At 42.7% G+C, this 17,046-nt stretch overlaps 1 protein-coding gene across 1 annotated transcript in view; it reads left to right on the top strand.

Annotated features, from left to right (window-relative positions):
* ONECUT1 (one cut homeobox 1) overlaps positions 1 to 11,133 on the top strand; it is a 31,434-nt gene extending 20,301 nt beyond the window's left edge. The window contains exon 2 of the mRNA XM_068966360.1: positions 10,844 to 11,133. Within this exon, the coding sequence (XP_068822461.1) occupies positions 10,844 to 11,133 (290 nt within the window). The remainder of the gene's footprint in view (positions 1 to 10,843) is intronic.
* Positions 11,134 to 17,046: the final 5,913 nt, after the last annotated feature.

Here is a 17,046-nt window from a genome sequence, read left to right as displayed (position 1 = left end):
ATCCCCAGAACAGTGAGGGGCTTGGCTTATAAAAAATACGCACAGGACAGTAACATAACACAAAGCAAAGCAGATAACATGATGACCCAGCACTCCTGCAGTCTGAGCTCTAATCCTGCAGTTGTGTGGCCCACACACTGACTCTCTGATCTCCACAAGGTGGCTACCGGCCTGTTAAATGGGCTCAGGAACCTCCCATATTCACCTCCATAGTTGCCCCATTCTTGTCTTTTTGAAAAATGTTTATTGGAATATAGTTGATTTACCATGTTGTTACCCATTCTTGTCTTACTGAAGTCTCTTCTATTTGCATGCTTCCTCCTCAAATGTGTATTGTCTTGCAGAGTTTACTTTAAAAGCAGCTTCAGCTTTCAAGAGACAGTGTTTGGGGACTCAGTACACATGAACAGCAATGCCACCATCCCTGTTAGTCCAGGAGAGGTTTCCTCTCCATGGCAGGTGGGCAGTGAGAGCAGAGGGCTCACTCTGTATGTATGCCCAGCTACTTCTTTCTTAAATAGTTTTACTAAGAAATAAGGGCTTCCCAGGTGGTGCTAGTGGGAAAGAACCCACCTGCCAATGCAGGAGACATAAAAGACCTGGGTTCGATCCCTGAGTCAGGAAGACCCCCTGGAGGAGGGTATGGAAACCCACTCCAGTATTCTTGCCTGGAGAATCCCATGGATGGAGGAACCTGGGGAACCACAGTCCACAGGGTTGCAGAGAATCAGGCATGACTGAAGTGACATAGCATGCATGCACTAAAAAATAATTTACATACTATACAATTTACCCATTTAAAGGGTAAGTCAGTAGTTTTTAGTATACTCACAGTACTATGCAACCTTCAGCACAATTTTAGAACCTTTTTATCTCCTCCCCAAAAAGAAAGCCTGTACCCATTAGCAGACCCTTGCATTCCACGCCCCTCACTACCTACTCAGCCACGGGCAACCACCCACTACTTTCAGTCCCTATGGATTTGCCCATTCTGGTCCCACTGCTTTTTTATCCCTTTTCCTACCCATGAAGTCCCAAGCTCCCCTGAGCAGGACATGCGAGAAAATCCCTGCTGACTCGGTCAGGAATCTGGGTGGAATTTCAGTGTGTGTTTTTGCGCTCCCCGTGCACCCTGCTGGTCCTGGAGACCCTGGAGCAGGAGAGGAGCAGCTGCCCGGACCCTCCTCCAGCTCCAGGCCAGGCCTTCCCCGAGTGATGTGGGACATGGCAGGCTCACCTGTTCAAGAGCACTTGGCTTTGCAGGTTGTAGTTTTCAGCTCTATCAGCAGCCTTTATGGGGAAGACATTGTGTTTCTAACAGGCCCCTGATAAAGTGCCACACTGTCTAGAGATGACAGTGCAGTTTCATGGTGCCCTGGAATCCCAGGCCTTCCCCTTTCTGCTCCCTGGCCCACCTCCCCTCAGTCACAATAGGACAGCAGACTCTTGAGCAGTTGTATGGAGGCGGAAAGTACATGGCTATAGTATAAGGACCCTTGGGGTAAAAGCCAGGTGTGATTGGGGAGCTGCAGGCATACAGTCTCCTTCCTCAGCCCCATAGAGGCAGATCACCAAATAAGTCAGATTTGAATCAGTCAAGTCTGGTTCTGTCTTGGCACCCCTCAAGTCCTTTCATCCTGCCTCTCTAGAGGTCTCCATCCAAACATTGAGGTCAAAACTGTTCTCTCCTCAAGTTGAGTCCCAAATTTCCTATTAAATGTCATACCTCACGGAGCTATTTCTAAAATTAAATAACGTCTCTAAAGTGAGAGACACACAGCTTATCCTTCACCTGACTCCATCCTCATCTTATTCTAGCGGATACTGTGGCTTCTTGGTCACTTGTCCGTTTGTACGTCTACAACCCCCACCAAACACACACAGTTCTCCATATTCCTCCTTAGTGTAACTAAGATAAGTGAAAGTTTTCTGGAAGACCTTTTCAAATTGTCATTACAGCTTATGAAGTTCAGCTTTCTGGTCCCACCTAGTGATACTGTTCACTGGGCACACACGTCTCAGTCCCTTTGCTACTCCATCTGCAGGTGCTCTGCCCAGAGGTCTTCCCTCCCCACCGCCTGCCAGGAGGGAGAAGATGGTGCTGGCACGGGGATATTCTGAGACTAGAGGGCAGGGTGTCAGGGAGGGGGCCAGCTAGAGTGAACACTTCAACCCTCTCACTTCTCCAAGTGCCCACTTAGGACATAGAAATCTGAACTGTGTGTCTTCTCCCTGGAGTGACATTGAAAGCTCTTTACACACGTCAAGTCATAGGGCTGCACCCAGAAGGAACTGTAAAGTTTTTAGTCAAATTCCTACATTATTATACAGTTAAGGAACGTGGACTGGCTTAGTTAAGGGATTTAACCCAGCCATTCAACTAATTAATGACAGAGCCAGAACCTAAAACTTTCAACAACTAGAGCGGTGCTCCTTTCAGAACCTTCCTCCCTTATAGACTGAGATATAATGGACACCCTCAGTCTACTTGGATCCTTGGTGTACTTTCCATAAGTTCACACTGAAACATCCACTAGTGCCCCCGAGAAGACAGCCTCTTCTATCTATTGATAAATAAATGAATTTATTAAATAAATAAATATTTATTTGGCTGCACCGGGTCTTAGTTGCAGCGTATGAACTCTTAGTTGTGGCATGCAGGATCTAGTTCTCTGACCACAATCGAACCTGGGCCACTTGCCTTGGGAGCCCAGAGTCTTAGCCACTGGACCACCAAGGAAGTGGTGGTCCTCTTTAACCCACAATTCTGTGCTATGTGAAGCAGCCAACTCTGGGACAGATATACCAAGAACCTCAAGAAGCAAAGTCAGAATTTTCCTACAATTTTAATGAAAAATAGAAAGTGGCAAAAAAATAAAGTACTTATTGTTCAAGGGCTCAGAATGCTTAACTGTTCACAGGGTCTGTGGTTGTTGCTGTTATGATTTTCATCTCTAAAGCTCATAAGTCTGAAGCCACTGTGAAGAATGTGATCCGGACTGTTTGCAAAACTGGACGGTGTCCCTGCAGAGCAACTACCTTCTCTTTTTGAGAAGCCGAAAGGATGGAGAAGATAAAATGGAAGAGTCACCATAGTGGCTATATATTCTAAAAGACAGAGTATGGTTACCTTGGAAATTTTTTAACAGATAATATAAGACTTTGGACACCAGGAGAGATACTGCATGGGTTTACTCATTGACTCACAGGGCTTTAAAGCCTGCAGGGGCCTTAGAACTCTGCCTACTCATTGAAAGGATGCAGAAAAAGAGATAAGTGATGTGCCCAAGCTTATACCACAGGCTAGAGACAGAGCGAAGACCCAAACCTGCTGTGTAAATTCAGTGTTTACACTTGCATCTTGATCAGAGAAGAAAAGATCAGATAATTAATTTGTAAACACCTAGAATATCTCCTAAGCATTTGTCGTTTTACCAGTCATTTCAACAATCAGATCTTGTGTGCATGCTAAGTTGCTTCAGTCATGTCCTACTCTGTGCAGCCTCATGGACTGTAGCCTGTTAGGCTCCTCTGTCCATGGGATTCTCCAGGCAAGAATATTGGAGCGAGTTGCCATGCCCTCCTCCAAGGGATCTTCCTGACCCAGGGATCAAACCCTTGACCCGCGTCTCTTACGTCTCATGCATTGGCAGGTGGGTTCTTCACTAGTGCCACCTGGGAAGCCCATAGCTTATCTTACCTAATGCTTATTCTAATCCTGAAAGGAAAGAAGGCCATTGTCCTCTACCTTGCAGCTGGGTATACTAAGGCTCTAGAAGACAAGTAACTTCCCCAAGATCACACATCTATCAGTGGCCACAGAGCTGGGACTTGAGCGTGTGTCCTGTGAGCTCAGGTTCATTTAAGAAGTTGTATTATAATTCTGTCTGGCTTTATAAATGTCTCTCAAGCCCACATGTCTGTACCTATGTATTTTTTTGAATATGGCACAGCAGATCTTTTTTTGTTGTAATTGTTAAACTATAGTTGATTTACGATATTGTGTTATTTTCAGGTGTACAGCAATGTGCTTACTTATTCCCAAACAAATTCTTGGCAGACTTTTGCACAGCTCAGTCAACAGTTTAGATGTTGTAAAGTCCTTTGTTTCATTATATCAGGAAAATGGATATGTTGACACACAAATGCTTGGGTGACAGCTGATTCTAGGATGTCACTGTATACCATGTTTTATAAAGTATATTCTAAGACAGGGCTTCTTCAACTCTGTATAGTGAAGTTTGTCTCTAATTTCCATATGTTCTGGACCAATAGTTTTGATAATACAATAAAAAATGTATTACTAGAACAATAATCACAGAATGTTGGAGCAATGTCAAACTGCCATAAAACTTTCTAATTGTTTATTCTCAATTTTCTGATCTTGCTACAGGTCAGTAACAGTTTATAGACCAGCATGGGTCTGGCAACCAGATTTTGAGAGACATGGTTCTAAGCAACACCATTCCTGAGAGAATCTCTGAGTAAAGAATTGCTTAATCAAATAAGTTTGAGAGCCCCCATAAGCTAGAAACCATCAGTGCATATTAGCATGTTTAATCTGAGAAGTCCTGCATTAAAGAAGCTTGCTCAATCATTAACTCAGCATTTCCCAAACTGCCTGACCTCAAAACTCATTGTTCATGGAATGCCTTTCAACATCTTTCAGAATTCATATTTCTTGAAATACCTTTGGTTCTCTCTTGCCAACTCTGGGCAAAGCATAGACCCCAGGCATGCCTGAGATGAAAGCTTGTCCTTTGCCCACGTCCTCATGCATTGCCTTTAAAAAAAGCAATTCTTTATAATCTTGTGATACATAAAATCACTGTCTGCCTTTTACTGTCTTCCACACCTGGTTCTGTCTCCCACACAGTACTGACTGTAGATGACCTGGCTCCCAGAGAAGATCAAAGTCACCTGAGACAGCCCCATTACACTTGGCCACTGCATCCTGCAAACATACCTACTTGCCCACCTTCATGGAGGTGACTTGGGATGAGTCTTCTTCCTCTTCAGTACTGCCTTTTGCATGTAATAGGAATCTTCTTCCCTTTAGTCCAGTTCTGTGATAACTACTCTATTTTTAGTGAAAACTATATACCCACACAAAAATATAATTTTCCTATAAAACACATGCAATACTGTTCCCTAAGCAGTGGTTCCTACTGTCAGACTTTATTCCCACTTTCTCATTCTCTCTCTTTATCCACTGCACACTTTTATGGACCAATTGCTGGTTTTCAACCGTATATTAGGTAATCTCTGGGGCTTCCCTGCTGGCTCAGTGGTAAAGAATCCAACTGCCAATGCAGGAGATGCGGGTTTGATCCCTGGGTCAGAAAGATACCCTAGAGAAGAAAATGGCAACGCACTCCAGTATTCTTGCCTGGGAAATCCCATAGACAGAGGAGCCTGGCAGGCTACAGTCCATAGGGTCGCAAAAGAGTCAGGCACAACTAGGCTGCTAAACAACAACAACAACATGTACCCTGACATGAGTTCCATGGAAATGCCAAAACATTGCTCTCATTTATATTCTCTTAACAGGTCTCACAGCTATAATGCTATACACTCTTCTAGAAGCATGATTTTGTTTCTCTGGGCTGCTTCTCCTGGGCACCTCACTGAGGTTACACACTGACCTTCAGCAAGCTTTAGTCCACTCTTCACTCTATAGATATCTCTACTTTCTTATTCGGCCACTCCAACTTCTGTACAAAGCTCTTTCCAGATATAACCACACACATTTAATCACAGTCACCGCATCCAGTACCCATATGAGTACTGAGCTCCCCTTACATCCAAGCACTATGGCAGCCTGCCTTGGAGAGACAGAATGAGTTGGCCAGGCTCCTTGCCCCAGGAGAATCCCACTTCCCAGGTTCTGACATAGTGACATTTGCAACGCTTGAAAGCTCAGGGCAGGAACTTCCAAACTGCATTTCCCCAGAATTAGTATTGCATAAGACATAGACAGACAGTCTCTACCAAACAGAGTTCTGGAATTAAATAAATTTGAGAAACATAATTATATGTGCTAAACACATATTATGCATTTTGAAGAAGAGGCTATGTATAGTAGGTTTTTCTGAAAGTACTTGGCCTGCAAGCCATGTTTTCAAGTAACTCATGTTTGAGACAATATCATGCCTCTGATGCCATTTGGGAAAGGGTGCTCTGGAGTAGCTTCAGCCAAGTCCTTCCAAGTGATAAGGACCACACTGAAGTCATTCAGTTACCCTGTGTGTGTGCATGCTAAGTCGCTTCAGTCGTGTCCAACTCTGTGTGACCCTATGGACCTACCCCGCCAGGCTCCTGTCCATGGGAATTCTGCAGGCAAAAATTCTGGAGTGGGTTGCCATGCCCTCCTGCAGGGGATCTTCCAGACCCAGGGATCAAACCCAAGTCTCTTATGCCTCCTGCACTGGCAGGTGTGTTCTCTACCACTAGAGCCACCTGGAAAGCCCTCAGTTACCCTAGTTAGGTTGAAAATAGATATCTCTTTGCGATTTCCCTTAGTTTTGCCTTTTGAATGATAAATAAGTAGAGTCTGCACCCGATGCTCAGTTATTTATTTTTACATAGGTATGTGTTCTGTGTAATTTAGTCCACTCTTCACTCTACAGAGCTCTCTACTTTCTTACTCGGCCAATCCAGCTTCTGCACAGGGAAGTGTCTAGAGCCCTAACGACTCCCAGTCTATATTCCTAACGCAGATCTCTCCCCTGAGGTCCAGGCCCCATGTATTCTGCCATCTGCTGGACAGCCACCTATTGGAGATCTTTAACAGGATGTCCAACATGCACTTCAGATGGATTTGTCCCTCATAGAAGTGACAACTGCTTTCATAAAACTCATTCCTCCATCTGCATTCCTCATGGCCCCCTTACTACCATCCAATCAGAAGCCTAGGAGATGTTCTGAACTCCATCCTCCCAGCAAGGTGTTGTTACTAATTCCTCTTGGTTCTCCCTTCCAAGAAGCTCTTAAATTTGCTTCCTATTTTCCATCTTCAACTGCCATTGTCTATCTTGGGGTCCTCATAACACTGATTTTCTAATTGGCTTACGCCAAGTTTTCTGAGAAACAGACTCTGAGACTTGCCTGCAGAAAGAGGGCTATGGAGATTAACCCTTTTTGAGCAGGGAAGGGCGTGGAGGAAGTACAACCAGGCAGATGGAGTTGAACTTTAACAAAGTTGCAAAAATTAACCCAACCCCTCCTACAGGGTGCTCTGGAGCTGGATAATGCTTCAGAGTTGTCCCTACTAGATGCAAGGGTTTGGTGTGGAGGAGCCTTAAACCAATTCATTCCACTGTCTTCAACCTCTGCCCTCATACTCCCATCCCCTACTCCCCCAATCCCCCCCTGGATGTGTCTAGCCCCTCAGCTTCTCTCTGGGATGGCATAACCTTTGGCCAAGGGCAGTTCCCAGCATGGATCTCAGCTGAGAGTCACCAGCATCTTCCAACAGGTGCAAGAATGAGTGTCCTAAAGGAGGTCAAAGTAGCACATGTCAGCATACATGTCCTGAAGTGCTGCTTTCCACCTCACCCCCCCCCCCGCCACAACACTGCCAGAGGGGGTTTTCTAAACTAAAATTCAGTTGCACAGCGGCCTTACTCAAACCTTACCTACGAGATAATTCATATCTGATCTCGATCTATGTGTGAAGCCTGGCCCCCACAGCTTTCCTCCTTGCATGCACCTTGCTCCACCACCAGTCTCCTAACACTTATGAGTCCTTCACAAGTGCTACTCCCCCTGCTGCTGCTGCGGCTAAGTCGCTTCAGTCGTGTCCGACTGTGCAACCCCATAGATGGCAGCCCACCAGGCTCCCCCATCCCTGGGATTCTCCAGGCAAGAACACTGGAGTGGGTTGCCATTTCCTTCTCCAATGCATGGAAGTGAAAAGCGAAAGTGAAGTCGCTCAGTCATATCCGACTCTTAGCGACCCCATGAACTGCAGCCTACCAGGCTCCTCCATCCATGGGACTTTCCAGGCAAGAGTACCGGAGTGGGTTGCCATTGCTGGGAATGACGTTTTCCCACTTTTTCACTAGCACTCCTATTCATCCTTTAGGGCCTAGCATAAGTATCCTTCTTGTGTGATGCCTGCTTTAATATCCTCAAGCAGAGATAATATCCTCAAGCAGAGATAATATCCTGTAGGCTCTTGTCATACTCCTGCAGTTATTAGGTTACATAACCATTAGATTGACTTCCTTAAGAGAAAGGCTTGTGTTATATTCGTTTTTGAATGTAAGTGAATGAATCAACCAGCCGCGCGCATCAGTATTATGCAAAGATGCGTCTACTTGGGTTGACACAAACTAACTAGACTTGACTTTAGTCTAGTCAGCTTATTTTTTCAGGGACTTAATCTGGTTGTCCAGTGAAGGCTGTGGGTTCCCTGAGGGGAAGGACTCTCTCACTTAGTTCAGTATATACAGCTCAATGCTCTGAGGGAGTTGGGTGTCTAATAAATCTTTCCCATTATGTAGATGCTTTCTGTCATGGTGGGCAAAGGACATAGCCAGTGATCTATGGAATGTGTTATAAAAGGTACCAGAAGACCTGACTAGCCTAAAATCTCTCTTTCATAACTGAGGACATAAAAGAGAGGCCTCCCATCATGTCCAGGCTTCCCAGGTGGCTCTCTGGTAAAGAATCTGCCTGCCAATGCAAGAGGCATGGGTTCAGTCCCTGGGTATGGACAATCTCCTGGAATAAGAAATGGCAACCCACCCTAGTATTCTTGCCTGGGAAATCCCATGGACAGAGGAGCCTGGTGGGCTATAGTCCATGGGGTTGCAAAAGAGTCAGACATGACTTAGCAACTAAACAACAATCCCTCGTGTCCATTCTGAAATTCTTGTTCTTATATTTCCTAATATATTGGACCTGTGGTCCCTGGAGTGAGGCAAATGCACTCTGGGGCCTGAGTAAGCTGATTCAACTGTAGAGGAGAATTTCTATATCTATTTATGTTATTTTACCCCTTTAAAATTTTCTATATTTTGTGTTTGCTTTATAACGTCTGTAACACAGTTGTATAGTGCATATCATGTATAAAGAAATAATATAAGGGAATGTAATACTCAAAGCATTCTTTACTAAATAGCACATAATTAAAACAAACAAAAAAAAAACTTGGAGACTCCCAGATTGCACTCTGAAGACTGGAGGCTTTTTCAACCTGTACCCAATAGCTTTTTAGCTGCTCTGACTGCTCAACTGATTTGTGCTAAATGGACTCCTAAAGCTTTTGGGGAATCCACCTTGTGGAACAGCAGGGTACAAAAGGTAGGGGCAGGCTGAAGGGCAGGGCTAACTGGGGAGAGCACAGAGGCTGCACCTAGCCAGAGGTGGTGAACCACCTAGTAAGGAATTAGGAGCCTGGAATACAAACAGACGGGAGAGGGAGCAGGGGACAGCAGTAGGTAGGGCAGCCGGCCACGGCGACAGGAGAGAGAGGCAGGCCCCATCTCCACCGGGAAGACGCCCTGTCTGCCTTTTGCTGTGGTGCAAGTGTACACCTTACAGTGTGTACTAGCAGCTGTGAAGATAACCGAGGCTGCTCTGGAACCTCTACAGTTGTTGGGCGGCAGGGGAGTGGGGGTGGGAGTTGGGGAGGTGGCAGCAAGGGGCCGAAAACTGACTGGGATTACAGCACCAACCCTTGCTTAAAGGTGAAAGCATAGCCAGAGAGCACTGTTTTCACTTCAGTTGCGTGGTTATCTGGGGATGGCTGCGGGGATTCATTGATGGGGGAGGTGGGCGGGAGAAGGAGGGGAGGGGATCGTTAGCAATTCAGTGCCCCTTTGGCAGGTGGAAGCTACTGAGCCAAGTTAGCTGAGAAACCGGAGTGTGGCATCTGAGGTGAGGAGACCCCGATCCAGCACCAAACCCTGGGGACCTGAGGACCACATTGGGATGATGCACCAGAATAGCTCTAGCAGCCACGAGGCAGCTTCATGATACAGGAGCTGCCTGTATGGGCATGGGCAGGAAATGGGCCTTCTCGGTGGGAGATGAGGCGAGGGAAGAGGGCAACTCCAACAGCAAGATTCTTGTGAAGAACAAAAAGGAGGCACAGGGACACCCCAATGTCACGGTTTAGCCCCAGTGATGATGAAGTGCACTTCATCCCTGCTCCCCAAGTCCTGATTCCACCAAAGAATCAGTGGGAAACTGTTTGATGGGCATGGTAGGACACTATGGAGTTTTCTTACACACTAACTCTTTCCTAGTTTGTTTCCTAGGAAACAAAAACAATCAGAAGGGGAACAAAGGCAATACCTTTTTATTTGGCTTTTAGACCCTCAATTATGTTCTTAGTATTCCACTAGCAGCAGACCGTAGATGCTTTGAGGGCAACACCCACTTCTAGGTGATAAGACTTTGTGTTTGTGAAGCCCTCTAGTTAACGTTAACTTTTACATACCATTTCATATATTCTTACCACAATCCAGTAAGGTAGATGTTCTTACATCTACTTTACAGATAGTGATAAACAAAAAAAAAGTTCAAATAATAAGTTCATCTATCTAAAACCCAACATTCCACAGATGAGTAATCAAGGTCCATACTCCGTTAATTGATTTACCACCAACAAAACACAGATACTCGTCAAAGCCAGGACCCATGCCCACTACTCACAAAACTCTATTTCCTCATCATTCTCCATGCCTTTGTTACACTTCCCTCCCAGCCCATGATGGAGGTCAGCAGATAGAAAGTGGCTGTGAGGAATGCCTAACAGATTGAATGGGCTGGGCCTTTCTACTCTCGAGTCTCCCAGCTGGTCTGTTCTAACAGCCTCTGTGTCTCTTTGCAGCATGCAAAAGGAAAGAGCAAGAACACGGGAAGGATAGAGGCAACACACCCAAAAAGCCCAGGTTGGTCTTCACTGATGTCCAGCGTCGAACTCTACATGCAATATTCAAGGAAAATAAGCGTCCATCCAAAGAATTGCAAATCACCATTTCCCAGCAGCTGGGGTTGGAGCTGAGCACCGTCAGCAACTTCTTCATGAACGCGAGGAGGAGGAGTCTGGACAAGTGGCAGGACGAGGGCGGCTCCAATTCAGGCAACTCATCTTCATCAAGCACTTGTACCAAAGCATGAAGGAATAACCACAAACTGAAACCTCGGTGGAAAAGCTTTAAATAAAAAGAAAAAATTTTTAAAGACCAGGACCTCAAGATAGCAGGTTTATACTTAGAAATATTTGAAGAAAAAAAAAGTGTTATTTATAGTCCAAAGAAACCAAAGACATAGCTCACCTGCATTCTAACTTTGTTCGGAGACACACACTTCAGCCAGGTGACAACTTGGCAAGAAAAACTATGAGCGGGAAGGCACCACTGGATCTCACAGCTTCAGTCCGTGATCATCCTCGCTGTGCTTGGCTCTCTTGTGGTTTGGAGCATAGTGATTTTGAGCCATTGAGTGGACACCTTTGAGATCAGACTTTCTCATCCACTCCACCGCGCCATGAAGATGTATGGTGTCTCAGTACTGTGTGTGGGTGTGTGCGTGAATACACCTACCCGTACACATGCACACCACCACCACCAATACCACCACCACCAGTGGTTAGGGACTTAGGCAGGGCTGGTCTTCAGGAAGGGTTGTGCTGTAGGAGTGCAACCAACATAATGTGGGGTTGTCTGAGTTCATGGGATTAGGAGCTTGATTTTGCTCAACTAGCCTAGCGTTTGAACCTGCCAGGCCCACAACCTAAATGCAGATTCAAACCCAGCAAAGAAATTTGAATGACACCTAAACCAGTGCATTCTCTTTGTTTGTTAAGGAATGTTCAGATATTTTTTAAGAAATGAAACAAGAGTCCATCCATTAAAGAAAGAAAATCACCTAGGTACCAAAGAACACACTTAATATTATAGTGCAGGTATTTTATTGCAATGATTTTAATAACCAAAGCTATTTTTACACAAGATACTATGTAAAGTTATACGTATGAACTGATCTAGCTGTAATACACATACCACGTAGAATCATGACTATTGTTTATGACTCTTGAAGCATTTGAAATATTAGTTTTCAGAACTGGCAAGAAAGAATGTAGCTTCAGGGAAGCAATTTATATCATAACAGAGAGGTCAGTGCAGTATACACGTACATCCATATGGTACATTCCCTTTTGGGATCTATAAATGTCACTTAAGTAAACATATAGACATGACTCCATGCTCTGTTCATAGCTGAGAAAACCTGGTGATTCTTTCGAAGTAGGACCCATTTGCAAACTTAGAAAACTTAAGTTTAACAGGACAGGTAGCTAAACTAGAAAATTTGTTCAAAGTCATTCTTTTTGGTAAAATGCCACTGAATGAAGCACCCCATACTTAGGTAAATTTGACTAAAATTTGCCTTATGCATTTGACGCCAAATACCTATTTAAAATACTTTACAAACACACAAAATAAACAGACCAACTTTATTATTAAAATGAACTATCTAGTTCATTATATTCTGAAAATATAATCGAGCTGATTTGATTGCCATTCTCAGACATTTTTGTGACTTGGACACCAATAAAAATAACAGGTGCAACCAAGAGATTGTGGAACTGCATAGAGAAAGCAAGAATTCTAGTGGAAGGTAAGACCTTGGGTTCCATAAGTATTAAGCTATCTATTTCACTAAGCATAGCCTCCAAAACATACTACATTCTTTCTTGCTACTGCATTAAGCTGGAAATTTTGTAACATAGATTCCACTCTCTAATAGGGACAGGTTAAAAACTAGACCTGGAAATTTTTCAAATACAAAATTTTAAATTTCTATTTTTTCAAGTCACTTAAACCAGGGCTATAGAAATCAAGGCAAAAAAAAAAACAAAAACAAAAAACAAAACAACCCACCCAAGGTAATACAGTTGTTCTAGTAGTACCCAAGTGAATCACTTGGTTCCCAGAAAAATTCTCTCGGGATCAGTTGAACTGTAACCATGTAAGTGGATACCTTTTGTACTAGTAGGTTAAAGAATTGGGTACTCTTAATCACCACACCTAACTAGAAATATAAAATTAAATATTATCTTAATAATAAGCTATTTATTGAGACTCATTTAAATGCTAAATTAAAAATTGAACCATTTTGACACAAAACCTAACTTCTTAGGATCAAATATGAGCATCTTGTCCAGGTCTAGAAGAGGCAGGCACCTGGAGAGAGGAACCCACAAGCCATCTGTGTCTGCTTCATGTCTGCTGTGGGATGAGAAAAGGAAACCAAGACATACTTCTCCTTGGATGAAACTGTGCATTTGCCTTGACACATTTTGTCTTTGTCTTTTTTTCAATCTCACCCCAAATTCCATCTTTAAACCCCCTTCTAAATATGGCACAATTATAGTAGTTCAGCTCTTAAAAGAAACCATTTAAATGGCCATCCTCTCAGATTTGCTAAAAATATAATCTTGTCAATGACCTAAGTGAAAAAGAAAAAAACTGATGAACATTTTTTTCTGTCTCCAGAAAAAGAGGGGGGCAATACAATACAATATATTTATCACTTAGGAGGGAAGAAAGCCTTTTTTATTTAAAACGTGAGAATTTTAAATGCAGGGAAATTCAAGCTGTGTCTACACACAACCTTACCAAATTCAATACCCCAGGAAAAACGAAAGTTGAATTCAGACAACCATGTCTTTCACTTTATTTTCCCTATGTTACCCACTCAGATTAGTTGGTTACATTTTTGACCAACACAATTTACATTTTCAGCCAATTATTTTGGTACTGTGTAGACACAGTCTCAAGGAATATTGCTACACTTTTAATATTCCCACCACAATATTTTGTTTTGTTTGGTCAAGCCTCGTGGCATTTGGGATCTTTGTTCCTCAGCTAGGGATCGAGCCGATGCTCCCAGCAGTGAAAGCATGAAGTCCTAACCACTGGATGGCCATGGATTTCCCCATAATTTTTTTTTTAATAACCAATTATCCTATTTGCTAACACCAAAGATAATTTTCATACCAGCATTGAATTTGCACCCATTATGCAATTTCAGGGCCTAGAGATATATTTTCTCATAAACAGATGCACAAATCAGAGCCTGAAAAGCAGTTTTTTTACTTGACTATTTAGGCATACTCACAAGCTTTGCTTTTTAGAAATCCTAATGGACAAACTCAGCTTCTCACAAGCAATACATGTATTACATCATGTATGACTGATTCCTTCTTGCTTCTGACTTGGCACATAGAAAATGCTTCCATTATTCCTGTTTAGGCTGGCGTTAATTTACGTCTCAAATGTCTTCCACCTACCACACTCAACAGTGCAGTTTGTTCACCTATCATTTCTCAGTTCTTTAGTGAAATCACCTAAAAAGATACTGCACTCTTTTCTTTGTAGGCATGTTTATTCCAAAACTGTATTTCAAATAGCATGTTTTGGGTTTGTTTGTTTGTTTTTTGGTGGAAAGGAAGTTAGACTGTTTTTGGCCATAAATCATTCAGGTCCTCTCATGACTAGAAGCTTCCCTGAAAAAGGGCCAAGAGAAAGAGTGGGAATTATGATGTCTGGACACCCCAAGAGCCCAGACGTCAGTAAATGTTCAGGTAAAAGAATTCTTTTTGTCAAGCACTGAGTATTCCAGTTCCTGGATACAGCTGGAGTAGACAACCCCCACCCCCCAAAAGAAGAAAACCAAAGAAAATGTGTGGGGAAATTTAGAAGTTCCAACTGAACATGTCACTCACTCTACCCCCAAAAAGCATAATTAATTTTCCAGGAAAAAAAAAAGCTCTATATTACTTCCAGATTCATGCCACTCCTATTGCGACCCCAGGTGAATGACCGGTCTTTGCAGGTTAAATGCAGACTTTGCTATACCAAAGAGTCCTAGGACATTTTCACACGAGCTATAAAGACATTTTCCCTAAGAAAGGGCCTCCCTTCTTTGTACATAAAGGATGAAAACTATGCATTTAGCAAACAAAGAGAAAGCACTTCTCCCTTTCCTATCTAGTTTAGGGTGCATTCAAACACCAGAGGCCGTTTTGAGACTCGATTGGCCTTCTGGATTATTCTTGTGGTGTGGTTAGCTTTACAGTACATTTGGTAACTATTTACTAAATAGTAAGGACAAAGAAGCAGAAGGTAAGAAATAGCTACTTCCACTTGTAAAAAAAAAAAAAAGTGTAAAGATCTACTATTTATAGTGTGAACCAAAGACGCTACCTCACTCGATTTCCATTGGTGATTTTAATCACATTGATGATACCAAAGAATACCAAAGATATTTTCGTGCACGGCCTTGGTCTGCAGAGGGAACTCCTCCCCTCCCCCCGCCCCCACCTCCTGTCCCCACCTCACTCTTCACTCAGTGTGTAAACTTGTCTTCATTCTTAATAATAACGATACGATAATGACAACAAGAACATTAGGAAATACTACTCTTACTACTGCTAGTTCTACTTGTAAATCTCTAGGCAAACATGTTGCAAACTTTGTAAACTCCTAGGACGAGTGCCTTGCTTGAACCAAAGTGTTAAACCGCTGTTGACCTCTCTCACCTTATACTCTTAGAATACCTCAGCCTCTTAGAAAGGCCACTAATGAAAAAAAAAAAAAAAAAAGGAATAATTAATCACCGTGGTGCTTTTTCCGTGCAACCATGCAATGAAACTTTCTTTGATACCAAAGGATGACTTTTTTCCCCCAATTTCTTGCTGATAAACCAAAGCTCCTCCTCCTGGTTCCCTCTCAAAGCTCCCCCCAACTTCACCAAGTCCCTTTCCCAGGCAGGCCGTGCATCACTTTTACCAATTCCTCCAAATACCTCATAGTATAAAGTTTTAGGGTTATGTTGTATAGAGAGTCTATGTGATAAGGCAGAACTTACTAGTTTGATAATTGTTAAGGTTACTTTTAAAAAAAAACTTTATAATTCTTATTTATTTTGTAGTTTGTATGTTTGGGATGTCCCCCTCCCCACCCCCACTTTGGTTTGGGGTTTATTTTCTCAGAAGAACTGCTCTGTTGCTCAAGGAAGACTTAATTTCTGAAAATGTTCCCCAGGTGGGTGAAGGGTTGTGTAAAAATGCAAGAATGGAATAAGAAATGATTTTTGTTCTGACGGTTACTTACGAAGTTTTTGTGTTTTCGTAGTAAATTTGTTTCCACAGGGTAAAGAAGTATATATAATCTTTTTTTGTGAAACTGGTTCCTATTTTTCTCTATAATGTGCTGTGATTTTTTTTTAATTTAAATTACATTTTATATGAGCTTATTTAATCACTGTGTTAATTTATGACTGTGTAGTTTTTAAAATGTATATAGTAGAATGGAAATGGCCAAAGCTTTATGTTACAATCTTTTTGTTCTCTATGCTAAGATTAGCTGAAGGCAAGAACTTCTCTTAACTGCAGGGTGTATCTTCAGCTTTTCTTAGCAGGCACTTCAATGTGTGTTGTGAACACTGCCAGGCTCCCCCCTCAAAAAATCTGTACATGCCAAAATGGGTGTTTCAAGGTAGTCTTTTCTGTCACTTAGAAGAAAGGCATTTTTCGTGTTCTTCCTTTAATTTATCAATATTTTATATTTTTTCTTTAAGAAAAGGTTGCTTTGCAGGTTAGACCTGAAATTCCAAAGAATTTAAGACTTATTTAATGTTTCAAAGCACCGGCATTTGTGAGATATTTTGCCACTTACAAAAAAAAAAACAAAACCATTTGCCCAGGTATGAGAAGTAAAAAGTGTAAAAACTCGAAGAGACAAGCTAACTTGAATTTGGAAATCCTCTTAAGTGTCACCAAGTTTCTGAAGTGCTTCAAGGCAGTGGGCAGGGCTTGGAGACAGTTCCTTTCGCAGACCTAAGAGTTCATCACAGGTCCGTGACCTTGGACAGAAAGTCAGGCTAAGTAGCAGCAGACCTGGCCCCTACCTGTCCAGCCAACCTGCAGAAGAAGCAAAACACGATTGCTGAACTCCAATCAGAAATCAAATTTAAGAAAAATGTTTCAAAGATACAGATTCCACCTCATGTTTGTTTGTTTGTTTG

Source organism: Capricornis sumatraensis, chromosome 2 (genome assembly GCF_032405125.1).
Source record: "Capricornis sumatraensis isolate serow.1 chromosome 2, serow.2, whole genome shotgun sequence".
NCBI classification, from domain to species: domain Eukaryota; kingdom Metazoa; phylum Chordata; class Mammalia; order Artiodactyla; family Bovidae; genus Capricornis; species Capricornis sumatraensis.
The sequence above is the reverse complement of the archived record's forward strand: the minus strand, read 5'-3'. Positions and strand labels throughout refer to the sequence as shown.